At 38.5% G+C, this 27,445-nt stretch overlaps 3 protein-coding genes across 3 annotated transcripts; 2 read left to right on the top strand and 1 right to left on the bottom strand.

Moving 5' to 3' along the window:
- The first annotated feature begins 168 nt into the window (after nt 1-168).
- On the top strand, nt 169-3,011 carry LOC147537178 (peroxidase P7-like). Its single transcript, XM_086644186.1, has 3 exons — nt 169-677; nt 1,024-1,209; nt 2,151-3,011. Exons 1-3 carry the CDS (start codon nt 465-467, stop codon nt 2,703-2,705), a joined length of 954 nt encoding a protein of 317 aa, XP_086500312.1. The 5' UTR covers nt 169-464; the 3' UTR covers nt 2,706-3,011.
- Nucleotides 3,012-6,959: 3,948 nt separating this feature from the next.
- Nucleotides 6,960-8,187, top strand: LOC147537179 (uncharacterized). Its single transcript, XM_086642741.1, has 2 exons — nt 6,960-7,408; nt 7,608-8,187. Exons 1-2 carry the CDS (start codon nt 6,960-6,962, stop codon nt 8,185-8,187), a joined length of 1,029 nt encoding a protein of 342 aa, XP_086498867.1.
- A 297-nt stretch (nt 8,188-8,484) lies between these two features.
- Nucleotides 8,485-26,656, bottom strand: LOC147537180 (uncharacterized). Its single transcript, XM_086642742.1, has 5 exons — nt 25,471-26,656; nt 24,339-24,550; nt 22,928-23,957; nt 18,679-18,771; nt 8,485-8,747 (listed from the first exon to the last, which is right to left on the bottom strand). The coding sequence occupies exons 1-5, from the start codon at nt 26,654-26,656 to the stop codon at nt 8,485-8,487; spliced, it is 2,784 nt and encodes a 927-aa protein (XP_086498868.1).
- Nucleotides 26,657-27,445: the final 789 nt, after the last annotated feature.

Below are 27,445 nucleotides of genomic sequence, written 5' to 3' on the forward strand. Positions count from 1 at the left end.
CGGAAAAAAAAAAAAAAGTATTATTTGGTCCGAAATTGAGAGGCGGCCATAGATCCAAAGCTGATGTAACTTCTTCCCATTGATCAGTCACGTGGAGAGAGAAATAGAGCGACCCAAAAGAGTCGTCCGCATTAGCTTTAGACCTATGGTAGGCCCAAATTTGGAGCTGAATAGCATTAAGTAGTAAGCAAGTCAAACTTTGGCTTACTAGGAATGGTAACGCATTAACCAGCAAGGCATCAACTTTGAATAGAGAACAGACTCTTCTTTCTTACTTAGTCAGACTAAAATCTCTCTCTCTCTCACACACACACACACCTCTCTCTAGAAGAATAGTTCCATGCACATAAACTACTATAAATAGAGAACCATTAGATTCAATTCTCACACCACATCAATTCAAAAAACTTATTTTATTACTACCTTCACTACTTGTTTAATAAGTTTTGAGGTTTTAGTAATCAATGGCTAACTTTGTTCATCAAGTTCTCTCATTATTCTTCTTTTTTGCTCTGTTTGTTTGCAACTCTAATGGGCAGCTCTCTCCAACTTTTTATTCAACTTCGTGCCCTAATTTGCAGACCGTGGTTCGTTCTGCTATGACCCAAGCCCTTGGAACAAATGCTAGAACAGCAGCTTCCATTCTTCGTGTTTTCTTCCATGATTGCTTTGTCAAGGTGAGACATTCAAAATTTCTATAATTTTTCATGGGCCATGGTTAGACTGCATTCATCATGTCAAATTACATAGTGAAGTGAGTTTATATAGTTCGACTTCCCTTATAATTCTGCCCTAGTTTTTCAAAATTGTAAGACTTAACAAGACAGCTTTGAAATAATGAAAAAAAAAAAACATAACACTGATTTTTGTTCATTAGTGAAGAAGGTTAATTGTATTGTACATATATGCATCCAACACATGTGAACGAAAGGCTACGTACTATGTCAATATCAAAAGAAGAAGCCGAAGAAGTTTGGATCTCCTTAATGGTGGTGTATCTAACTAAAAGTGATACGTGTGCAGGGTTGTGATGGATCGATTCTTCTAGATGGGGCGTCAGGAGAGAAAGGATCATTACCGAATAGAAATATTCCAGATAGCGTGTTTGGAGTAATTGACACCATCAAAACACAGGTTGAAGCTGCTTGCAGTGGAGTTGTATCTTGTTCTGATATCCTAGCTCTTGCAGCTAGGGATGGTGTTTTCTTGGTAACTAACTCTTACATACATATCTTCTTAAGTTCCCTTGATACTTCCTTTCATTTTTACCCTAATTGACATGGGTTTTGGCGATTACGAGAATAGTCCCGCATAGACTAGAAAAACTCGCATGATCAAATAACTAACATATAAGGATATTTACTATCACTTGGTTTTGAGTTAGACGTCTGACAAATTTAACATCGTGATAGATATATGTGTATATATGTGTATTTGTCTTTTTGATTAAGAGCCGACTAAAAGAGATATTCTTCTTTCCCTTGTTTTTAGTGCTTCTTCTTCTTCTTCCTTTCTTCTCCAATGGCGGACTCTACCGAGCATATTTCTTCTCCTACTGTTCTCTCTACTGAAAGCCCACCCTCTTCTTTTTCTTTTCCCTCCCTCACTAACATTTCCAATCTGATTTCTATCAAACTTGATCGAACAAACTATCTTCTTTGGCGTAGTCAAATGCTTCCTATCTTGCACAATCAAGACTTATATAAATACGTTACTGGTTCTTGCTCTGCTCCTCTTGAGTTTCTTCCCAATCCTTCTTCTTCTACTCCTACTCCAAATCCAGATTTCTGCTACTGGCATCGTATTGATCAAATGTTACTCTCCTGGATCAATGCCACTCTTACTGAGCCAGTTTTAGCTCAGGTTCTTGGCTTAACAACCTCTCGGGCTGTCTGGGAGGCTCTTAAAAGAAATTTCTAATACTAAGCATTTTCGCTCACCCAACAAAAAACATGCTAACCACGAAGTACTCATCATGTGAGAGGCGTGTTAGAATAGTTTCAAATGCAGGTATTATGAACCAGAAAACGTATAAAAATTGTAGTTCTAGGTTTTCATAAGATATGAACTCGGGATCCTAATAGATAACAAAATAAAACTATTACACAAATAGAATTGTTATAATTAAGTTTTTTCAAATTTGATTGCAGCAAAATGGACAATCATGGACTGTACCACTAGGAAGAAGAGATGCAACAACCCCAGGAACCCAAAATTCATCAAACAACCAAATACCCGGGCCTACAGACGACCTTCCCCGTCTTATCTCCCTCTTCTCTGATAAGGGTTTGACTGCTTCAGAAATGACCGTCCTCTCCGGTTCTCACACCATAGGCCAAGCCGATTGCTTCGCCTTCCGCGACCACATTTGGAACGAAACAAACATTGACCCTAGTTTCGCCGCCACTCGAAGAGCTAATTGCCCTCTAACAGGTGGTGATTCAAATTTAGCTCCACTTGATATTCAAACTCCAACTCGATTCGATAACACCTATTTTCAGAATCTTGTTCAACAGCGTGGACTTCTTCATTCAGATCAAGAACTGTTCAATAATGGGTCAGAAGATTCTTTGGTTAGAACTTATAGTCTAGATAATGGAAGATTTGTTAGTGATTTTGCTGCAGCTATGGTCAAAATGGGTAATATTAGTCCACTTACAGGGACCCAAGGTGAAATCAGAATGAATTGCAGGAGAGCTAATTAATTAATTCCATAATAAGCAAATAAAATATAGGGTAACCTTATATTATTGCTATTGTCATGTACTTCCTTATGTGGTGCCCTAAGTTTGTAGTATGTCTTTAAATGTTTGAATTTTGTGAATCGATCGACGAGTGCGTAAGCTAATTGAGATTGATTGTAGCGTTACTTAATTTATGTATGCTGGAAGAAAACTACTATATGGAAATGTATTTGTAGTGTATTCAGGCAAAGTTTGATTTGTGAAAATGATGTTTGTAAGAAACTCGAATCAGATAGGTCAAGTAATAATTATATTTTGTTTTCATCACTTTTTTTCTTTCATTTGGTAGCTAATTTAGTAATAAATCATAGGTTTATTTCGTTCACCTCCTAATTCTTACAGTTGAGTTTATGGAGTTGAAATGAAGTAGACAGACACCATACACAATTAATAGAAAGATCAACTACCAACTACTTGAAATGAAGTATAACGACACCATTTATTGAAAGGTGGAAGAATCGTTCTCATCAATAGCACCAGCTATCCCAGTTTACTATCATTCTATATCTCCAGGCCCACTTCAGTCTTAACTTCTCAAGAAGATAGAAGAGAATATCACAGATTTTCTTTGCGGACACTCTACTTGCTGATGTCCAACTTTATCTCCTGTTATTAGTAAAGATGTTGAGACTGCTACGTTGATACTTTGCTCCTCAGGATCTAGGAGGAGAAACCTACAAGGAACTCGGAAACCTCTCCGATGGTCAAGGCAATCAGATTGTCCTTGCAGTAAAAATAATATTTAGTATTCAGTGAACCCGAGTTTATAGAGTTGGGACCTACTCGTCGATTTGGTTTGTACCTTCTTCGAGGCGACTTGATCACCTTTTATAGTCTGCTTTCACCCACTGTTGATAGACGGTGTTGATGAGGCGACTGAGATCTACCGTGTTGGATTGAAACTAGCATTTCGTAGTCTTGAGATATTAGGATTCCTCTTTGAGATTATCATCTTTGCTTGATAAATAAAAGTTACCTTGTCCAAGGATACTTGATAGATCGTGTTTTGGAACTTGTAGAATACGTTGGAGAAGATTCCTCTTTGCGGAACTCTTAAAGCTCATGTTTGATAAATACTTAAGATCTTCATTGACTGAGATCTTTGATAGGATTTCAGGATTAAGGCAATAAAGATTTAGCCACAGTACTCCTACCCCATATGTTTCGGAATTGAGATATCGACCCCCATTTTGGTCTGGGCACTTGGCTCGGCATGTGCTATCTTTCCATGGCTCTTAGCTAGACCTTTTGGGCATACTTAAATGGATCTAATCCATACCTTTTATCTTTGTTCCCTCTAGTCGCATCTTTCCGATCAAGCTGTCACATATTAGTGTAACCCGTTGTAGGATCTGGTCAATTTTAGCTGCGAATCATTAGAGTGATTCGACGATCGTAGTTGTTTTCAAGCTAAGAATTACAATCCGTAATTCAATCGGACTTGATGATCTTCTTCACCTTTTTTCCTATCTGACAAATTGAGCGTATTGTGATTTTGGTCGAAGGTCAACTCGTGTAGTCTCCCTCTTGTACTTAGAACAAGTGCAATGCTCGATTCCCATGTCTTTTCGTATCTCATCTGATACGTCAAAAGTTTCAGACCAAATGATTTACTTTTAATCCATTTCAACACGACCATGCATTTTCAAGTTGCTAAGTACTCTTCAAGTGGCCCGGAGGTACCAATCCTAACTTAATCCAATCTCGCACTCCCATTTAACTTCATACCTCTCATGCCTTACCCAGTATCGACCTTTATAACCTCCTTCCACGACACCACCTTTGATGGATGAACCGAGGTTTGACAATCCTTACATAAGATGAGTGGAATACTCATGTTTTAAGAAATCTCTCAAATATATCAATGAGAGTTTCTGATGTTCAACCTTTTGAATTAATCTCATGCTGGGTTATCCATTGTACCATACACCTATGTAGTTGACCTGAATACTTGTATTCATATAACACATGCAACATCGTTATGAGTCAATATCACATGCTAGTCTTCATAAGTCATTATTGTCCATTTAAGGACCTGGACTAGGGAGCGGATAACGAAATAATTTAAAATTCACTTAATAGGGGTTCATTTATCATATCAGACATTTGTAAAACCTATTTTGAGTATTTCGTTATCTGTGGACGGTCTTTTAAATACTAAACCTGATGATGCACAAAATGTCCAGACGTCGACTAACGTCAATAAATCAAGAATATACCAAAAGTCTAACGGGTCAACCCGGCTTAAGGCAGCAGGACTGCTGGACCTTCAATGCTCCGCCACCTACGCTTAGAACTGGGAGGTCGGCCAAGATCAGCTCAGGGGTTTCATCCCTGTTTCGTCCACGACACAGTCAGATCAACCCTGTGATTCACTAAAAGAGTAAGGGGGGTCCACATAAGCAAGGTCGATGCTTTGCGTCCTAAACTGGGAAGGCAGAAGCGCGCCGGATGCTTACCGACTTAATACCGATATCTTCCTAAAGATCTCAGACGGTTAAAGATCTTAAGTGGTTAAATAAGCTTGGACTTCAAGAGTCTAAAAGGGGGGATACATCTTCTAGAAGATTTACCACATCGACAGGATATCTACGAAGTATCCTTGAACATTGGAGCTTCTATGTATCCTAGATACTAGATAACCCAAAAGGGAACCCTAACCACGAACAGTGGGAAACTTCCCTAAACGATGGATGACATTCGCCTCATCTACACTGTCTATCATAGTCGATCCAATTCAGCCTATAAAAGGCCCCCCATCGTCTTCCACAAGACAACCTGAGTAACATCAGCACATTCCTCCAAAAGGTTCAATCAGTATTCAATCTTTTACTGCAAAGAGCAATCTGACTCTCTGGAGTGTCGGAACGGTTTTCGAACCCTTTGCAGGTTTTCCCCAGGTTTCTAAAGAGCAGAGAGGAAGGAACGGGAGGAAGAAGAAGGGGTATCAATCAACCTGATGCAATATCCTTTTCATAACAAACGATGTCATGCATCAAGTCTCGACTTCTTGACCGATTAACGGAAAGCCATTTTTTGACATCGGCAATTGGCGCTAGAAGGAAGGCTGAACTGCAGTAATATCATCAATTCGGTAACCCGAATCTTTATTTAATCTAAAACTAATCGCTTTTACCTCTTTGAGCAATCATGTCTTTGGAGGACCACACTCCCGAAGAATCCTCAGGCCCAACATCCCACTTTAGAGGAACCTATGGCCGAACCCGAGCAACCCAAAGTAAAAGAGGAGCAAAGAAAAGAGGAAATACCGGCAGATATTGCGGTACCTGTACAAATCGGAGGTACCCCCAGAGAAGTTACCTACGTCGGTAACACGTTAACCGTAGAAGAGAAAGAGGAGTTGAGCACTTTCCTAAGAGCACACGACACGTTTTTGCTTTAGGAACTGATGAGGTCTCGGAGATAAACCCCTCCGTTATCACCCACAAATTGAACATCAAGGAAGAAAATAGACCTATCAAACAGAAGAAGAGGAACTTTGCACCTGGGAAAGAAACAGAGATTGCGAAGCAGGTCGACAAATTATTGGCCTCAAGAGTGATACGAGAAGCACGATACCCTGATTGGTTGGCCAATGTGCTACTTGTACCAAAAAATAAAACGTGGAGGATGTGTGTAGACTACACCAGCCTGAACAAGGCCTGTCCAAAAGACAACTTCCCTCTGTCGTTTATCGATCAACAAGTAGATTCCACGTCAGGTCACGAGCTGCTTAACTTCATGGACACCTTCGCAGGTTATCACCAAATAGCCATGCACTGGGCTGACCAGGAGCACACCGCTTTATTAATGAATAGGGGGACGTACTGTTACCAACAGATGCCTTTCGACCTCAAGAATGTCGGAGCAACCTTCCAGCGGTTGGTCAATAAAATATTCGAAGATCAACTCGGAAAAACAGTCGAGTGTTACGTCGACAATATGATCGTAAAGAAAAAGGTTCACGAAAACCTCATACCGAACCTCAAGATAACCTTCGATAGGCTCTAAGCTTACAATATGAAGTTAAACCAAGAGAAGTGCGCCTTTAGAGTACCTTCGGGAAAATTTCTCGAATTTATGGTGAGTCACAAAGGGACAAATGCAAATCCGGCCAAAATCACAATCGTGATGGATATGCTTAACCCAAAAAAATGAAAAGAAGTCCAGAGGCTAATAGGAAGGTTAACATCCCTCTCAAGGTTCTTGAGCAAAATGGGAGACAAAACCTTCCCCTTCTTCAAAACTCTCAGAAGCATACCAGTATTTGAGTGCGCATCAGAAGCTGAACAAGCTTTTCAAAGCCTGAAGACGCACTTGATGAGTATGCCTCTACTAGTCAGCCCGAATCCGGGAGACGAGTTAACTTTTTGTCTAACAGCATCGAGAGAAGTAGTCTGTGTGGTGATAATACAAACAATCAACGCAGTTATGCATCCAATGTATTTCGTCGGCAAAATACTAAGCGGGGCGGAGCTGAACTACCCAATTGTGGAAAAGCTGACCTACGCACTCGTCTTAATTGCTAGGAAGCTACAACCATATTTCCAGGTTCACACCATTGTCGTACAAATAGATCAACCGCTAAAGAATGTACTGCTTAAGATGGACCTATCAGAATGGCTGACGAAGTGGGCAGTAGAGCTCAGCGAGTTCGACATCAAGTATGTGCCTCGAAGCACCATCAAAGGGCAGACATTGGCAAACTTCAGAGGCAGAGTGTTTCATTACCACGAGGGAGATTGGGTCACAACTGACCTGGACCGTCTTCGTAGACGGAGCATCAAGCGAACCTATGAAGGGGGCGGGTGTCGTCCTAGTCAGGTCAAAAGGGGAGAAAACTTTCCAAACAATCACGTTCAGGTTCGCTGTAACAAACAACGAAGCTAAATACGAAGCCCTATTTATGAGGCTGCGGATGGCTCTGAAAGCCAGAGCCGCAAACATCCAGACGTACAGTGATTCTCAGCTTGTCGTCAACCAGATCAACAGAGATTACGAGGTCAGAGGTACCAGAATCGTAAAGTACGTGGAAAAAGTAAGCGAGCTCGTTCGACAGTTTAAGAAGCTTACTATCACAAGAATTTCACGAGAGGAAAACACGCTAGCAGATGCCTTGTCCAAGATGATTAAAGGTCAGGCGATAACAGGGGTGATCTTTCAGACCCGGGAAAAGAAGTGCATAGACAAAGCCATAGAAATACTCGCTATCAGAATGGCCCAGGAAGACACATGGATGAAGCCATATATAGAATACTTGCAGACGGATAAGTTCCCCGAAGATGCTAACGAAGCAAAAAGGATCAGGAGAAATGCAGCAAGATACACCATGCTCCGAGGTATCCTCCTCTACCGGAAGTCTTTGGCCCATCCCTTACGACGCTGCATGGCAGAAGAGGAGCAGGAATACGTGATGACGGAGATGCATAAAGACACAACTTAGAACCGTGTGGGTCTAAGAACGTTGCAAAGACAACTAATTCTGGTTGGATATTACTGTCCCAAGATGCTGAAACATTGCATGAGATACAACAAGTACTGTGAATCTTGCCAAAAGTACACCAATGATCACAAGATGCATTCCAACGAGTTGACACTGATCGTAAGGCCCTGCCCCTTTGCACAGTGGGGAACCGACCTAGTGGGACCCTTCCCGAGGGGATCAGGAGGAAAAAACATGCTACTAGTCATCGTGGATTACTTCACCAAGTGGGTTGAGGCAGCGTCACTGTCCAAAACATCACAAAGGTGTTATTGGAACAAGGTGATGACCCGATATGGAGTCTCGAGGGACCTCATCATTGATAATGGACCTCAGTTCAACAACGATATAATGAAGAGCTTCCTCATAGAATATGGAATCTAGCCTGCTTATGTCAGCCCCGCTCATCCCGCAGGAAACAGCCAAGTTGAGGCAACTAACAAAATTCTCGTAAAGTACATCAAAACTAAGTGCGACGGTAACAATAATTGGGTAGATGAGCTCCCCAACGTGTTTTGGACCTACCACATCATACCGCGAAGAGCCACAGAGGAAACACCATCCCGAATGGTGTACGACATGGAAGCTGTGCTGGCAGTCGAAATAGGAAAGCCAAGCCTAAGAATCAAATATTTTCGAGCCCGTGACAAACGAGGAACTCGTACGGGAACACTTGGACTTAATCGACGAGGTCCGAGAACAGGCAGAAGTAAGAAAAATGACCCATTTTTCGCAACCAAAACATTTAACCTCTTTCTTTGGTTTTGATCTTCCCCTTGACTTATCACGGTTATGAGGTTTTCTACTTTTACCTCTTTCCCGTCTTTCTGTAATAAGTGCTTCTGAATGAGACTCGTCTGACGACGATTTCCTTCTTGTTTCTTCATTCAATCAACTTCTTGTTACATGATTCATACGCATTATGCCATCAGGAGCACAATTGCTAAGAGACACCACCAATGTCTCCCAACTATCTGGTAAAGAATTTAGAAGAAGTAAGACCTGCAACTCATCATCTAAAACTAACTTCATTGCAGAAAGCTGATTTACTAGAATTTTCATCTCATTCAAGTGTTGAACAATTGAGGTTCCTTCTTTATATTGTAATTTTCCTAGCTTTCTGAACAAGTAAGCCTTTTTGGCACTAAAAGCAGAAGTCTCCGTCGATACATGATGAAAAACATCGGGTTCTACCCATTGTCGAATAAATCGAACAACCTTTCGATCTAATACCTTCCAGTCTTCTTCATCCATCTTCATTGGTTTTGTACTGTGATTTTCAATGGGTGCAGCTAGATCTTTGCAGTATAACAAATCTTCAATTTTTGCTTTCCACATCAAATAGTTTTCTCTATCTAAACTAATCATGCGATCAGTATTCACTTCCATATTTCTGAACGATAAATCCAACCTGAGCTCTAGTACCACTTGTTGGGAAAAATAACCTAATGAACTTGTTCAGGAATATGAAGATAAAAGATCTGAAAGTAAAAGGAGAGACACCAAGATAATTTAACGTGGCAAAAAACCCCTCCAAGATAGAAGATAAAAAAACCACGGGACCTAGTCCAGAAATCTTCCACTGTGATTAAATAATGGGTTACACAATTCTTTCTTAAAGCAATAGGGGACTAACCAATTCTTCAAGATGTTTACAAACACTCTTGGATAACAACTCTTCACCAAAACTATGGTGGATAAACTGAACAAAGAAACAAAGAAATAGAAATCTCTTACTCTTTCGGATTTGAACAAATCCTAGATTACCAAAGGCTGGAGAAGATAACCACAAACTAAATTGCTTCACTAGATTAATAATCTTCTTTTCTTCGAACAAATATTCTTCTCTTCCAATCTCTCTTGAAAGAACCACTTCAGAAATCTCTCTTTCTCTAACTCTGTCTAATCTCCATAATCTCTCTCTCTAACCTAAGATGATATGATCTGAGAGGATTCTCTCTCTCACACACACACACACACACACACACACACACACACACACACACACACACACACACACACACACACACACACACACACACACACACACACACACACACACACACACACACACACACACACACACACACACACACACACACACACACACACACACACACACACACACACACACACACACACACACACACACTCTCTCATCTCTTTGACCTCTCTCTCTAACCGAGAGGATACAGTCAGAGAAGGTTATCTGAGAGGATACTCTCTTACTTGAAAGTATGAATAATTTCTTCCCCTGTATAATGATAATTAGAGAGGTATTCTACTAGACATAGGATTCTTTTTTTAGGCTTAAAATAAAAGTTTTTATTTCTCCCCAAATAAGGAATAAGGGAAATTCTATTTCAATTAAGAGTCATTTTATTATAAGGAGAGACCCTAACAGATACTGAACATACTCAAGGGCAACTCCCCAGAGAACAAGAAGAAGGAATGCATGAATCAACCGAAAATTCATCTACACAAAGACAAGGCACGAATGCTAATGAAGAAAGACAAATGCTTACTATTGGAGAAGATTATGTGCTTTCGGAGATGACTCCATCAGATGATTATCCTTTGGACATGACGAATATTCGTCCCAAGTGATTGTCTGTTTTAAAAAGGGTTATTTCCCAAATGGCCTCCAACTTTGTGACAGCTTCCTGCCTAGCCCCCTACTTTAGCAAAAATACCCATATGACCCTCTTTTTCAATTACCGTTAACTTTCCGTTACTCTCTCTCCTTCATCTCATCTCCTCTCTCTGCCAAGTCACCAATAACGCCACATCATCATCTTCTCCGGCAGGAGTCACCGGCCGGCGACCTTCAATTTTTTTTATTCTCTCTCTCTAAAAAATAAATAAAATATTATTTTAAACTCTCTCTCTCTCTACAGATTTAGATAGAGTTAAAATTTTTTAGAGAGAGAATAAAAAAAATTGAAGGTCGCTGGCCGGCCGGCGAACCCTACCGGAGAAGATGATGATGATGTGGCGTGATAGGTCTCATGCATTTTGAATATCTTCTTGTCATCTTGTGCATCTTTGAGATGTTGCCCATGCATATACATAAAATTCAATTGTTATAAACAAACAAAGAAGTATGGTACTCCCTCACGAAAAACCCATTCAAATTAATCACAACCTTAAAATCCTAGGTTAATTTTTTCGATCCTTTATTCAACAGTATTGCTTACATCCCCTTGTTTGAAGCTTTCAAGCTCCAATCCTGGTTGATTATACCCAATAACATCCTTTTTAGGCATTCAAATTGCAATCCTGGTTACTCCCGCAACGGGCATCCCCTAAATTTTTTGCGACTATTCTTTCCTTGTCTACTTCTTAGCCATTAATCTTATCCTTTCTTCACTCAGGTCTTATATATCATTTATTTTAAACTTCAAGCTGTCTGGTGCACCCGAAAAGGTTACAGACCTCACCTGAGGTATTAGCAAGGAGTACACGCCAAGACCGGATTAATCCACAAGGATATCTCTTATGTAATTTAGAGATTGTATGTTAACGATCCCCAAAAATGATTAAAACTTTCACCAAAACTGAGCAATTAAACGAGCAAAATGAGGTTTTTAATTACTAGGCAATAACCGAATGAAACAAAGAAAGAAACAACTAAAAACTTAAATTTAAGCTAATCGTTGTGAGGCTAGGGTTTATTCTGGATGTGGGAGAGGTTGAAGATTTCTGGAATCTGTCGTGCAATATATATACAATGCTTGCTTGGGTTTGGTTCTTTATGTCTAGGCTTGCTCGACTCAAAGATAGATACACTAAATGCTAGATATACTTTATGGTCATAACTAGTTAAAGGGTCTTCATATATAGTTAGTGTCGAGTCTTAATCGAAAATAGAGAATATCGCGTAACTATGAAATGCATGGCATAAAATAAGAAACAAGCTTAAACACTTATTGAATCAGAATTGAGAAAAAGAACTAAACATATGCATTAACGTAATCAAGACTTCATCCTTATCTACGTTCAATCGCAAGTAAAATCGAGACTAGAATAATTATAATGGGATAGCAATCGACTTTGTTCACTAATATAAAGGTTAATAAGAATCAAAACAAGTAGAAATTAAGAACTAGAGAGATTATTAAACATTATTAAATTAATTATAATCGTACTCAAATATTGTTTATCAAAAGTATTCAAAAGGACGTGATTAACTCTTATTAGTATTTCCTCTGTCTAGAACTGAACAACTACGTGAACTAATATTTAACCCTTAAATTACTCAAGAAAACCTAGAATAACCCTAGAAAATCTAGACAAAGAAGAAACAACACTCAAAAAGAGCTAAGAAAAATCAAGAAGGAACCAATTTGGTCTAGCCGAGAAGTTGTTGGCCCAACCAAAGCTCTTGGTGTTCGATCAAGGTCCGGTCAAAGATGTTTGCTTACGGCTTGTCTCCGAGCATCTCGAGTCAAGCAACCCGTCGCGGTCACTATTTTTCCCCCCGAGCTACATATTTGGTTGTCCCCATGCTTGAGTTGCCCGTCACGTGTTATGGTGCCTGGCCAAGTGCTCGTAGCTGCGTTCCATGGTCCCTTGGCCTCAGACCAAGCCACCGGAACAAGTGGCGGGGCCAAGGAAACTAAGGTCCGACCACTTCTTAGTTCTTCCCTCTATCTCTAGCTTCCAAAACCACCAAACCTAGTCTGTCTTTTTTTAAGACTTCCCAAAGTTGAAGATGAAGTGCCTAGAGAAAAATGATCGATTTTGTTCTCTGATTTCTAACTTCACACAAAATGACCATTTTTCCCTTCTTTACTTAAAAAAAAATCAATTACGATCTACGTTAGTCGTTACAAGACATTGATAGATCATGAAGATGTGATAAGTATGATAATCGCCTAAGTTAAAATGAAAGAGGCCTAAAGCCCAACAACATGAAAAGGGCCTAAAGCCCGACAAACTTATTACATTATTTATACCTTAACCCAAATTCAATAATCATGGAATCCGCCTCCTCTGGGAATCGAACCTGGGACCTCCAGAGTTTTGGAGTTTAAGTTTATCAACCACTTGGGCAACCAAGTGTTTACTATTATTACATTATTTATACCTCTAATACCCAATATTCAATAAAACAAGAATTTAACCTTCTCTGGGAATCGAACATGAGACTTCCAGTGTTTTGGAGTTTATGTCAACACTTTCAACCACATGGGCAAGAAAATGTTGACTTCTTTTTTTCAATCCATTGGGCTTTACCTTGACCCATGGGTTTTCTAGCTTAGACTCCAAAAATCTAAAAGAACATTTTGCCCTAGTCTTTGAAAATTGCTCATTTCTTCTTTAATCTTCTCAAATTTGATCATTAGAGCTTCTAAGACTCCTTCGACCTTCTTAACGCCCCTTTGACTCTCTAATGTTACAAATGATCAAAATTCCTTAGTGTTATTTTTTTCTCTTTTTGCTTCTCCATAAGCTCTAAGGACTCCTGTTGTGATTCTTATGAGCTTTCTAGATCTCCTACAATTTCTTCCGTAGCTTGGTTCTTTGTCTATATCTTTTTATCCTGAATTGTCAATAAATAAACACGACTTAATTCAAGTAAAAAAATAAATGGGACTGGATTTAATTGACAAATTCTGTTTATCTATAATATGTATGAACTATAACCACCATATAACTACCATAATCACCATACAACCATTATTCTCATTCCATAAGAATTCACGTTTAGCAATGTAAAAGTACTAATAGATACCAAATAAAATCGAGTGATTCGTAGAAACCTAAAGGGGGTAAATAGATAAGCAATTAATAAAACTCAATTCAAAGAAAGAATTCAAACTTGAGCAAGATTCATGATTAAGTTTTATCACCTTTTCAATTTGTTGTTCCTCTGATTATTAGTCGCGTTTACTTTATCTCTGACTTGTCTTGATTAAGACAGAGTCTGAATTGAAGTAGGGAACTTCCTTTCTCTAAGTTATAGAGAATAGACTATGAGAGAATTCTGACTTATCAGTAATCCTTCTTCCGGATTAACCGAGATAGACAAAATTAATGGAAGGTAAGAAGAATTTATGGAGTCGAGGCGAGAATAAATTCTCTTTCCTTAAGACATTTTACCCCCGTAACAGTACTGACAGCTAGGGTATATGCCTTCGGGATACAACGACTATCCTTTCAGAATTTTAAGATGGTACTTCTATATTCTGAAAGTGGACGAACCTTCGTAAATAATATGAGCTCTAGACACTTCTTGAATGTTATAACTTCACTTTGTACTTCTTTCTTCAGAATTCCAGATACGTACCAGAATACTTCTAAAATCAGATTTATATTCCAGACACATACCAGAATACTGATTTTAGTTCAGAAGAGAATGAATTGAATTCACTCGGAGACTTCTTTTTTCAGAGTTCTAGATATACCAGAATATTACTAAAATCATAATTATATTCCAGACACGTACCAGAATACCGATCTTAGAATAAAAGAAAAGAAGAGGATCATTTGGATAAAAATGAGATGGATTTGGGTTGTTTAAATAGGATTCAAATAGGTACATGTGTCTTTTGGGGTCAATGGATATATCCCTTCAAAATGGCGGACTCAACTTGAAATAACTGAATATTAGAGTCGGTTGCTTTCCGATCCATCAGATTTTGCTTGAAAACGCGAAGTAAACGGCATCCACTAGATGGATACCGAATGATGCCCAACAGATGATAAATGAACCGTTAGATAAGAGATTTGGCGTAACCCACTTGTTGCCCGAAGCGTGTGGAATGCCAGCCGCTGGATCCTCTCGGACCCAACGCTTCTTGAGGCATCCCACCAAGACCCCGAAGGATCATGATAATCAAGCCCCTCAACTTGGTTATAACCTTTGGCTTAAAGGTGAGTTTTGTATCGCTCAATAGAAACGTCAGATTTAAATTTGATTTTATAAACCCATTTCAGCCAATAGGACGTTTACCAGGCGGGAGATTAGTGATAGTCCAAGGTTTGTTAGATTCCATAGTAGTGATTTCTTTGGACATTTCCTCGCGCCAATGTGGCGAAGTAGCCTATGAAAAAAGAAAGACTTGATAAGCGGGTGAAAAAGATAAAGGAAAGAAAGACTTGATGAGTCGGTGAAAAAGAAGTAATCGACAGACAATCAGAAAGTGGATGTTGGACTGAAGAAGTTTTGTCTGAAAAGGGAAGGGACAAGTTACAATCGTAATCAGAGAGGTGAGCGGGTTCTCATCGTATTCTGTTAGGTCTACCTGTTGTAGCGGGTTGCTGAGAAGGAGCTACCGAGTCAATCTGATGAGAGTGACGATCTGGGGAGGCAGAGGTTCCCGTAATAGGGATATTTGTTGGATGGGACGAAGTCGTGGGACTGGTCGTGACGATCGAAGGAAATGCAGAATGGGCCAAAGGAATAGGGGGGACCGGAGAGGATGACAAGCGTTCAGAATTCGTCGAATCAGAATAGGCCAGGCTGGGCACTTAAGCGACAGGAAGTGAAGTTCGCTGAGCGCACTCCAGAAACGAAACAGTGATGTTCTATGTAAGAGATTTTGGAAAATCGATGGAGCCGTCATCAGAGATGGAGTTGAATGGATGAGGTGAGACCCAAGAGGAATTAGTGTTACGCATAGGAAATTGATTTTCATGAAAAATAACATTGTGTGACGTAAAAATCTTATTTGTAGATGGATCAAAAATCCGATAACCCTTTTGGGCATCTGGGTATCCTACATTGATACGCGGAATGGTGCGGGGGTCTAGGTTAGTTTTGATAGAAGTGTTGTGAGCGAAGCAACGACAACCAAATACCTTAGGATGATCAACCTTTGGTGGAGAACCGAGTAGAATCTCATGAGGTGATTTACCATTAAGAATATGAGTTGAAAGCTATTTGATTAGGTAAACAGTCGTGAGAACACATTCTCCCCAAAAGGAGAGAGGTAGATTAGCTTGGAGACGGAGAGCCCGTGCTACATCCAAAATGTGGCGATGTTTTCTCTCGATGATCCCATTTTGTTGAGGGGTGTAGATACAACTCCATTGGTGAATGATTCATTGATCTTGAAACCAACGTTGGAGTTCATGAGATAGAAATTAGAACCATTATAAGATCGAAAGGTGTATAACTGAGGGAATAAAATATCACCTTTTCCTGAAGAAAGGGAAGTAACTTTATATTGAAACTGAGTTTTGATGTAATTAATAAAATTAGAGAGAAATAGTTTTGTGTCAGATTTAGAGTGCATCAGAAAAATTCATGTGCAATTAGAAAAATCATCTACTAAGGTTAGAAAATATCTACATCTCGAGAGAAATGGAAGGGAAAAAGGTCCCCACAAATCGGCATGAATTAACTCAAAAGTGCGAGAACTACGTGAAGTACCACGAGAAAAGGGAGGCTAGAAAGTTTAGACAAGGATCAAATAAAACACAAAGATTTATTTGATAAACTAGATTTAATACACGGAAACTTGTCTAAAAATAACTGAAAACGAGCTAAAGAAGGATGGCCTATACGCCAATGCCAAACATCAGACGAACTAGAATCACTAGAAACAGAAATAAAAAATATCCCAGGCTCCATGCGTAGAAAATAGAGACAGTCAAGTTGCACTAAGCCTAGTTGTCCGAGTCTACGTTTGGTCCTGAAAGACACAAGAAGATGACTTAAAAGTGAATTTACATGAGAGAGATTTGGTAACCTGAGAAATAGAGGTGAGATTAAAGCGAAAAGACGGGATGTGTAAAATATCATATAGAAATAAGAGCTATTTCCTTTTTTGCCCCCTACTTTATGACCATCTTCCTTTATGGCCCTGTTTTCATAAATCCATTGAAAAAGAAACAGAACCCACGTGGAACACGACAACTTAAGCCATCAGGAAGCCGAACAAAATAGTTAGGTGGAGCCATAACATAATTAGAGAACAAAGAAAGAGTGGAACAAATAAGCTTCGTAGCTCCTGAATCAATGATCTAAGGAATCGAATTAAAAAACATACCTGTTATGTTGATATTGGTGTCGGCTTGAGTGGTGTTAAATTGGGTGTGCCTGCATTGTTTAGGTGTTGGTCCAAAAGATTGTGGAGGATGGCAAACTGTTCGACTGTCATGGTGCTCGCTAAAGGCACCTCTGGTTGGGAATTCTCCGTGGTTACCAAAGCAATGATGAAACTCGGTCTTGAACGTGGTGGATATCCATGGACATTATAGCATATTGATTGGATATGACCATGCAAGCGATAATATTCACAATAAGGACGAGTTCGTTTTGGCCGAGGTTCCTCGGTTCTTTCACCTTGGTCAAACCGAGTGTTGTCGGATCGGTGGACTGCTAGGGCAGCAGCTTCCGTACCCGTAGTAGTATTGTGCATTATTGTTTGTTGAGTTTCCTCTTGTTTTACGAGACTATGTGATGTAGACGCAGCGGAATAATTAAAGAACAATAAAATAAACTAAGAACAATTAAAGAAAACTGAAAGAAACGATAAACTAAACTTAAATTCTTAATAACTTCAATTGTTTTTCTCTTCAAGGTGAATAATAACATAGACTAGATCTCCTTTTATAAGATAATAAACCTTCCTAGATAGACTCAAACTAGGATTCCTAAAATAATAAACTACTCAAACATAGAAACTTTAAAAATAAAGAAATATCAAATTAAAGTAACTTCTCCTATACTAAATAAACTACTATTATAACCAAATAGGATGTGGGCACGCGTGGACGTGGGCCCACACGTTTATGCGCCTGCATCAGCACCCTGTTCCCCAGAAGGTTCGTCCCGAACCGATTTCGATGAAGAAAACAAGTTGATGCACCCACAGACGATGAACTTTGTCATGGCGATCCGTAATTTCCACTTCGAACGAAGTTTGCACTGGAATGGAAGGATACTAATGTGCAAGTAATCGTCAACCTCGTACCCAAACTCATATGCCAATGATTCTCGCAAAATTAACCTTAGTGAATAAATAATGTTCATCTCGCCATCTTCCCACGGTAGGCTCAACCACTTAATCTTCAAGAAAGTGTGAAGTACTATGAGCAAGTGTGAAGTAAGAGTAATTGTAACAAATTTCCAAAATACTTCATCAATAGCCAAAGTATAAGCATAACCATCGCTAACTAAGATATCGATATGGAACCATGTAGTGTAGATATGCCACGCAAAATTAACTTTTCCACGTTCATCTTCATGTAGTTTATGTACTCTAACGTGATCAATACCTGGAGCCCACTGTTTGTTTTCTTCAATTGATATGTGAAACCTAGATGGAAGTTGTTCAATTGGTATGTGATCTTTGACCATTGAGTATAGGTTCATTGTAAGAATTGGAAAATTGATCCTATTTTTCTTAATTGTTTGAAGAAAATTTTGTAGGAAGAGATTTGATAGAGAAAGCGGCGATGTGGGACATAATTGATTCAGAAAAATTTTGTGATTCGAACCATCATAAGTAGGCACTTCCATGCGAATACGGTAGGAAGAAGATGAAGAAGAACCATCATAAGGTGGCAAAGCCTGATTTGAACCAGATGGAACTATCAAATCATCAAATTTAACAATATTTGACATATCCCAGTCACATGAAACCGAGAATCCATCATGAATCCCTCCACCGAATACTAAAGACTGATCATTCACATCATCAAACTTAGTGTGTGTAGTGACTAATGGGTGTTTCTCTTGTTGTTCTTCTTCTTGGTTTTGATGGGTTTTGATAATTTCTTTTTGTTCTTCTTTTCCTTCACTAAATTCTGGGTTTTGATTACTTGGGTGTGTTGATAACTAAGTTTCAACTTGATGAGAAGATTCAAAATTTTGTGGTAGAAGTGTTGGGGATATGGAATAATAAGGAGAGGTTTGTTGTGTTGGTGATGGTGTTTGACACCAAAAGATTGGGAGGGAACCAGGAACATGTTGGTGATATTGGGGTAGGGTTAGTTGGGTGGTGGCTATAGATGGGATTTGAATATTATGTATAGGGAAACTAGGGGTGCCTATAGAATTCGGGTTGTAGCCTACATAACTAGGGTTTGTGTATGTGTGGTGGTTTTGGGTTTGGGTTTCGAGTGGGATGGTGTTTGGTGAATAATATTGCCGAGGTGTTTGAAAGGGGTACGGTTGGGTGATACTTGGGTTGGTAGTAGAATGGTGGGAGAACGATTCGGGTTGGTTTGATGTTTGTTGTTCGTTGAAGGAGAAAGGTGGTGTGGTTGGAATGGATGTAGGGTTTATGTGAATCGGTGGGAGGAAAGTGGTCGGGCATGGGTTAGTGATAGGTTGACCAAGTAGGGGAATTGAAATTGGTGTTGTGGTTGGGAGTGGTTGTGGTAATGATGTTTGAATGGAAGTAGTAGATGAAGGAGTGGTGGTAAAAGAGGGAGACTTACATATGCCTTAGATTTGTTTAGATAACTTCATGATGGAATCATTGACTTGATCGAATTTTTCCATATTTTCCTTCTTGTAATTTTCGAAAGCTTCTTCCAATTTTGTAACCGAGGATAACTTCTTGTTGATGTTGTCCCATTCGGAGGCAAAAGTTGGTGTCTTCTCTTTGATTGTTGGAGTAGGAACGGTAGGATTAACCATTGTGATTGGTTAAAAAAAAATGGCTCTGAATACCACTTGATGTAGACGCAGCGGAATAATTAAAGAACAATAAAATAAACTAAGAACAATTAAAGAAAACTGAAAGAAACGATAAACTAAACTTAAATTCTTAATAACTTCAATTGTTTTTCTCTTCAAGGTGAATAATAACATAGACTAGATCTCCTTTTATAAGATAATAAACCTTCCTAGATAGACTCAAACTAGGATTCCTAAAATAATAAACTACTCAAACATAGAAAATTTAAAAATAAAGAAATATCAAATTAAAGTAACTTCTCCTATACTAAATAAACTACTATTATAACCAAATAGGATGTGGGCACGCGTGGACGTGGGCCCACACGTTTATGCGCCTGCATCAGCACCCTTTTTTAGGAGAGAAGGATGGGATCCATTAACAAGATTTGACTACGAATAGTTGAAAAGCGATCATGAAGTCCTTGAAGGAACTCCATGGAACGATCTTGATTCGTACGATCAAGGAGAGATTTTCCTTGTCCACAAAAGCAAGGGGCAGTCACCATTAAAGACTGAAGCTCATCTTGAAGTGCTTTAAGCTTGGGAAACATCCAAGCCGTCTTGTCTGAACGAAGAGATGGCAGTCTGAAGTTGGAATATCTTAGGTGCATTCGTTTGATGAAGACTTTTGTAAAGATTTTGTCAAATATCAAAAGCAAATTCATCATAAAGAATTGATTGACAGATATCTGGGGCAACAGAATTTACTATCCAACTGGCGACCAAATCACTACAACGTTCTCAAGCATGCAAACCAGAGGGAGAAGAGGGCTTTGTGAAAAACCATTAGCAAAACCGAGTTTATCTCTGGCTCTTAAAGCCATCTTCATTCCACGAGATCAAAAGGCATAGTTATCTCTGCTTAATAGTGGGGCAATCAGGATAGTAGTCTGGTAATCCGAGTGATGAACGTCAAAGATGACAGAAGGATTTGTAGAGATGTTTTCAGAAAAAAGATCAGCGGAAGAAGGCATTGTGTAAAAAATCAAGAAATCATCAAACCTTGCTCTTATACCATGTGAAATATCAAACCCATATGATTTGATCAAGTGAGAGAGAGAGAGAGACAATGTAACCGAGAGGTATAGAGAGACGAGAGAGATTGTTAATGTTGATCTTCTGGTATTATGAAAAAAACAAGAATCTGATCTTCCTGTTTTTTTTTTCTTTAATGAAACAGGGATACACTTTAGAGTGTCTTTCTGAAATAGATTCAGAGATAATTTTATTTCTAAAAAAAAAAATTAGTATTATATCTCAAACAGATTAAAAGGAAAACAATATTATTTAAAAACAAGGATTAAATAAAAGATTAGAGAGAGAAAGCCGAGTCGAGTTGTCTCTTTCCTTAAGACAGTGAACACCCTGGTATTAGTACTAAAACCAGTAAGGTGTTTGTCTCCTAGGATACAACGGCTGTACCTTTCAGTATGATGACTAAGAGTACTTCGTTTTCTGAAAGCGTGCGAACTTAGAACAAGTAGTAAGAACGACAGATGGATCGACTTCTTAAACTCTAAATGCTATGTAACTGTGAATGCTAAAATTTTCGTGTTTTGTTTGCTAGATTCTGTTTGGTATTTATAGAAGTATTGGTGACACTTCAGACAGGTGCCTTAGAAAAGAATGCATGCTTCCCAACAGTCATATTTGTCTGTTGGTTTTCGGGTGCCATGTTGACCGTCAGATCTTAACGGATCTATAAAGATCTCGCGCATTGAACGTCCACCGTTAGATCATCAACGGATCTATCTTAAAGAGCGCCAAATATCCTGACCGTCAGATCATATCTATGATCGTAAAATCCAAGGCTCCAATCGCTCCTCGCTCCTCGCGACGATGCGTACGTGCAAAGTGCGTGCGGGCGCCTCAAAAGCGCCCAATGCGCCCTAAACGCCCATTCGCCCACGCCGCGCGTGCGCGTGCGTGGTTTGCGTGGTGCAAACCACGTGAGTCACCTTTCTATTCTAAAGAACATACCATAAATATATGGAAGGTTCTATAAAAGGAAATAAACCATTTCCTCTTTCATAAATGTGGTACTAACTCAAAATCCCGGTTTTGAGTTAATGGTACCCATACCAAACGAATTTTGTAATAACTCACTCATACGGAATCGGATTTGGACAAAATTTGAGTCTAAATTCAAGAGCTCGACGAGACGAATCCAACGAGACGTATTGCTCGAGATTCTAACGAATATAGGTACATCAAATTAGTCAAAAACCGGTCCAGCTACTTTTGAGCTCGGTACCGATTCCAACAATCCCCCACATGAATGATTATTACATGTTCGAAAATCATAGGAAACTGACAGACCTTACTATGCTATAATGCTGACAGACAGTAGTTCTTACGCGGAGTGTCGCTGCATCGGATGAAGGTGGCTTTAAAGCTTTGAACCTTCCCTAGTGATAACTATCAGGTTTACAAGGACAACAGTGAACTGTTAGTCTTGAACTGAGTCCTGGTAATTGTAAGCCAAATATAATTAACACACAGCTAATTCCTTACTTGTTTTAAGTTCTCGGTTGTGTTCTTTGCGGTCATGAACGTTCCTAGTTTCGTGTGTGCATTAGAGAAGTCAGCCTAATACGACCTTCTTATAAAACCGACACCAATTCCCACACATATAGGTGTTTCCTACTTAGGTACACTGCTATACCTTCCTTATAGACAAATTTCTAAATTTTTCGGATACATTAAAAGCTGTAAGCTTAACCTCTGCATTGCAGACAACACTGATTTCATCCTAGGAATGGGAAAGAGAGAAACTCTCTTCCAGTGTTTTGTTCGAGTCAGGATATAACTTTAGTTTCCCTTTGAACCTAGATCGTGGGATCTCCAGTCTTCTAGGTAGGGTTTCATTATGCCTTTACTCATTTACTTTAGGCAGTAAACCCATTCCCCTTGATGAAGCAATTACAAGATCTCTAGGCAGTCCCTTAGTGAAAGGATCAGCTAGGTTTTCTTTAGATTTTACATAATCTATTGTAATAACTCCTTCAGAGAGTAATTGCTTCACGGTATTATGTCTTCGACGGATGTGTCGAGACTTACCATTATACATTTTACTATGTGCCTGAGCAATCGCAGCTTGATTGTCACAATGAATCTTGATTGCAGGCACAGGCTTAGGCCATATTGGTATATCTTCTAAAAACTGTCTAAGCCACTCGGCTTCTTCTGCAGCTTTATCCAAAGCAATGAATTCGGAATCCATCGTTGATCTAGCAATACAAGTTTGCTTAGAAGATTTCCAAGATATGGCAGCCCCTCCCAGTGTAAATACATAACCACTGGTTGATCTTGTATCATCGGTATCGTATATCCAATTTGCATCACAATATCCTTCAAGTACTTCTGGGTACCTGGTATAATGAAGTTCATAATCCTTTGTATACCTTAAATACCGTAACAACCTTGTTATGGCATCCCAGTGAGTACTACTTGGATTACTAGTAAATCTTCTTAGTTTACTAACCGAAAGAGCTATGTCTGGTCTAGTACAATTCATTAAATACATAAGGCTTCCTATAATCCTTGAGTATTCTAATTGTCTTACTCCATTCCCAGTATTCTTCATAAGATGAATACTTGGGTCTAATGGAGTTACTACAGTCTTGAGATCATTTTTACTAAATTTTTCTAATATTTTTTCCACATAATGAGTTGGAGATAAACTTATCCCTTTACTGGTCTTAGTAAGTTTGATCCCCAAGATTACTTCTGCTTTTCCTAAATCTTTCATATCGAAAATCTTAGAAAGCATTTTCTTAGTAGTGTTGATTACATCTAAGTTATTTCCCATAATTAGCATGTCATCTACATATAGACACAGAATAACACACCCTTTATTTGTGTTCTTAACATAGACACATTTGTCACATTCATTTATTTGGAATCCATTTGATAATAATGTATTATCAAATTTAACATGCCATTGTTTTGGGGCCTGCTTCAACCCATATAGTGATTTCACTAATCTACAAACTTTCTTTTCTTGGCCAGGAACCACAAACCCTTCAGGCTGGTTCATATAGATTTCTTCTTCTAATTGTCCATTTAAAAAGGCAGTTTTCACATCCATCTGGTGAATTTCCAAATTATATAAGGATGTTAAGGATACTAACATTCTTATAGAGGTTATTCGACTCACTGGAGAGTAGGTATCGAAATAGTCCAATCCTTCTCGTTGTCGAAAACCTTTTGCCACAAGTCTTGCTTTGTACTTGTCAATAGATCCATCTATTTTTAATTTTTTCTTAAAAATCCATTTGGAGCCTAAGGGCTTACATCCAGGTGGAAGATCTACAATTTCCCATGTATGATTTTGCATAATAGAATCTATTTCACTATTCACAGCTTCTTTCCAGAATGGAGCTTCTGGGGTAGCCATTGCTTCTGTGAATGTCTGAGGCTCATTTTCAACCATATAGGTGAGAAAATCAGGACCAAAAGTCTTAGCTACCTTTATCCTTTTACTTTTCCGAGGTTCAGTCTCATTTTCCTTTTCATCCATTCTATCTCTTTGAGATGTTTCTAGAATTTGGATATCTTCTTCCCTATCACGTTTTCTGGTTTCAGAATATTTATCCAAATTTAGTTTATAAGGAAAGATGTGTTCAAAGAACTCAGCATCCCTTGATTCTAAAACAGTATTTGGATGAATATCTGATATATCTGATTTGTGTACTAAAAATCTATAAGCACCACTATTCATAGCAGGTCCTATATATACACAGTCTATTGTCTTTGGTCCTATCTTGACTCTTTTAGGAAGAGGGACTAGTACCTTTGCAAGACACCCCCACACTTTTGTGAATTTAAAGGAAGGTTTCCTTTCTTTCCATATTTCATATGGAATTTTTCCTGTTTTTCTATGGGGCAATCTATTTAATAGATGATTTGCTGTGAGTAAAGCCTCCCCCTACAAATTCTGTGGTAAACCAGAACTTAGTAACAAAGCATTCATCATCTCTTTTAAGGTTCTGTTTTTACGCTCGGCTACACCATTCTGTTGAGGTGTGTATGGAGCTGTCGTTTGATGAATAATGCCATTTTGGCACATAATTCCTTAAAGGGAGATTCATATTCTCCTCCTCTGTCACTTCTTAGTGCTTTTATCTTTTTGTTAAGTTGATTTTATACTTCATTTTTATAAAGTTCAAACTTCTCTACCGCTTCATCTTTACTTCTAAGTAAGTAAACATAACAGTAACGAGTAGAATCGTCAATAAAGGTAATAAAGTATTTCTTTCCACCTCTTGTTTGAACCAATTTTAAATCACATATGTCACTATGTATTAAATCTAGTGGTTCTGTATTTCTTTCTATGGAATGAAATGAAGTCTTTGTTGATTTAGACTCGACACATGTTTGACACTTTTCTTTAGTGTCAACTTCAAATCTTGGGATTAAATCCATATTCATTAACTTCTTTAATGAATGGTTATTTACATGGCCAAGTCTTTTATGCCAAATACTACAAGAATCAACAACAACATAAGCAACATTATCTTTATTAATAATTTTTGGAGATACAGTTATTACATTCATCTTAAATAACCCCCCACATAGATAACCCTTACCCACATACTTACCACTCTTGCTTAATACAAAATTATTAGACTCAAATACTAGCTTGAACCCATTTTTTGAAAGCAAGGAACCAGATACCAAATTCTTACGAATATCTGGTGCATGAAATACATCGTTGAGGGTAACTTCTTTCCCTGATGTAAATTTCAGGACTACCTTCCCTTTTCCAGCAACTTGAGTAGTAGAAGCATTTCCCATAAAGAGGATTTCTCCTTCTGGAATTTTGGTATATGTAGAAAACAAGTTTTTGTCTCCACAAATATGTTTAGTGGCTCCTGTATCAACCCACCAATCACTTGGATTTCCACCAACCAAGTTGACTTCAGAAACTACATTACATATATTAAGGTTCTGAAGGTCTTCTGTTACTTCTTCTATTTCTTCCTCCATTCCAGTAACCAAAGCACATAGGTTCTGGAGTTCTTCATCTTCCACAAGAGAGGCCTGATTTTTAGCCTTCTTGTTCTTATTGAATTTGCCGTTTTTAGTACGACAATCTCTAGCAAAATGACCCTTTTTGCCACAATTGTGACAAGTACCATCAAAGCGGTCATTATTTTTCTTTGATGGCTTACCTGGTCTCATTCTTTTTCTTTTCTGTTTGGGGTTTGGTTCACCCTCAACCATGTTGACTTTTGCAGAAGAAGACCCATTCTTTTCTATCTTCTTTTCTGCATTACGACTATCCTCTTCAATTCTTAACTTGAGGATAATTTCTTCAAGAGACATTTCTTTGTTCTTATGTCTCAAGTAGTTCTTAAAATCCTTCCAAGATGGAGGTAATTTTTCGATCATAGCCCTCACTTGGAATGATTCGTTTGCAACCATATTCTCAGACTTCAATTCTTGTAAGAGAAGTTGAAATTCCTGGACTTGAACCATTACTGGTTTGATATCAGTCATTTTAAAATCCAGAAATCTACCCACTATAAATTTCTTAACTCCTGCTGTTTCAGTTTTATATTTATTAGCCAAGGTCTCCCAGAGTTCCTTAGCCGTGTCTATACCATAATAGACATTGTATAAACCATTTTCCAGTGAGTTAAGAATGTAATTCTTACACAGAAAGTCTGAGTGCTTCCATGCTTCAATGGCAGATACATGCTGAACATCTCCATCCCTTTCAAGAGTCGGCTTCGGTTCAGATAGGTACTTGACTAACCCTAAAGTAGTCAAATAGAACAACATCTTTTGTTGCCAACGCTTAAAGTCAACTCAAGAAAACTTCTCTGGTTTTTCAGCGTGAGTTGGACCAACTTGCTTAACAACGGATTCTGTGGTTGTTGCCATTTTCTGATAATCAAAATAACAGAACAAATTAATTTTCTGTTTCAACCAGAAAAACAAAAAAGATATCAAGTTCACTGTCTTAAGATTGTTGATCTTCTGGTATTATGAAAAAAACAAGAATCTGATCTTCCTATTTTTTTTTTCTTTAATGAAACAGGGATACACTTTAGAGTGTCTTTCTGAAATAGATTCAGAGATAATTTTATTTCTAAAAAAAAAAATTAATATTGTATCTCAAACAGATTAAAAAAGGAAAACAATATTATTTAAAAACAAGGATTAAATAAAAGATTAGAGAGAGAAAGCCGAGTCGAGTTGTCTCTTTCCTTAAGACAGTGAACACCCTGGTATTAGTACTAAAACCAGTAAGGTGTTTGTCTCCTAGGATACAACGGTTGTACCTTTCAGTATGACGACTAAGAGTACTTCGTTTTCTGAAAGCGTGCGAACTTAGAACAAGTAGTAAGAACGACAGATGGATCGACTTCTTAAACTCTAAATGCTATGTAACTGTGAATGCTAAAATTTTCGTGTTTTGTTTGCTGGATTCTGTTTGGTATTTATAGAAGTATTGGTGACACTTCAGACAGGTGCCTTAGAAAAGAATGGATGCTTCCCAACAGTCATATTTGTCTGTTGGTTTTCGGGTGCCATGTTGACCGTCAGATCTTAACGGATCTATAAAGA

Source organism: Eschscholzia californica, unplaced genomic scaffold (assembly GCF_041429995.1).
Source record: "Eschscholzia californica isolate CP2 unplaced genomic scaffold, dmEscCali1.0.p SCAF_5, whole genome shotgun sequence".
Classification (NCBI taxonomy): Eukaryota; Viridiplantae; Streptophyta; class Magnoliopsida; order Ranunculales; family Papaveraceae; genus Eschscholzia; species Eschscholzia californica.

Bases quoted from the DNA above. Each gene is read 5' to 3' on its own strand.
- LOC147537179 (XM_086642741.1), top strand. From the start codon at position 6,960: ATGGGAGACAAAACCTTCCCCTTCTTCAAAACTCTCAGAAGCATACCA. The intron at 7,409-7,607 runs GTATGTGCCTCG...AATCACGTTCAG, and splicing joins CTCAGCGAGTTCGACATCAA to GTTCGCTGTAACAAACAACG.
- LOC147537180 (XM_086642742.1), bottom strand. From the start codon at position 26,656: ATGTTGTTCTATTTGACTACTTTAGGGTTAGTCAAGTACCTATCTGAA. The intron at 24,551-25,470 runs GTAAGTATGTGG...TACACAAATCAG, and splicing joins TTTTGTATTAAGCAAGAGTG to ATATATCAGATATTCATCCA. The intron at 18,772-22,927 runs GTAAGTCTCGAC...ATGATTTGATAG, and splicing joins ACATAGTAAAATGTATAATG to TTCCATCTGGTTCAAATCAG.
- LOC147537178 (XM_086644186.1), top strand. From the start codon at position 465: ATGGCTAACTTTGTTCATCAAGTTCTCTCATTATTCTTCTTTTTTGCT. The intron at 678-1,023 runs GTGAGACATTCA...ATACGTGTGCAG, and splicing joins TCCATGATTGCTTTGTCAAG to GGTTGTGATGGATCGATTCT. The intron at 1,210-2,150 runs GTAACTAACTCT...ATTTGATTGCAG, and splicing joins CTAGGGATGGTGTTTTCTTG to CAAAATGGACAATCATGGAC.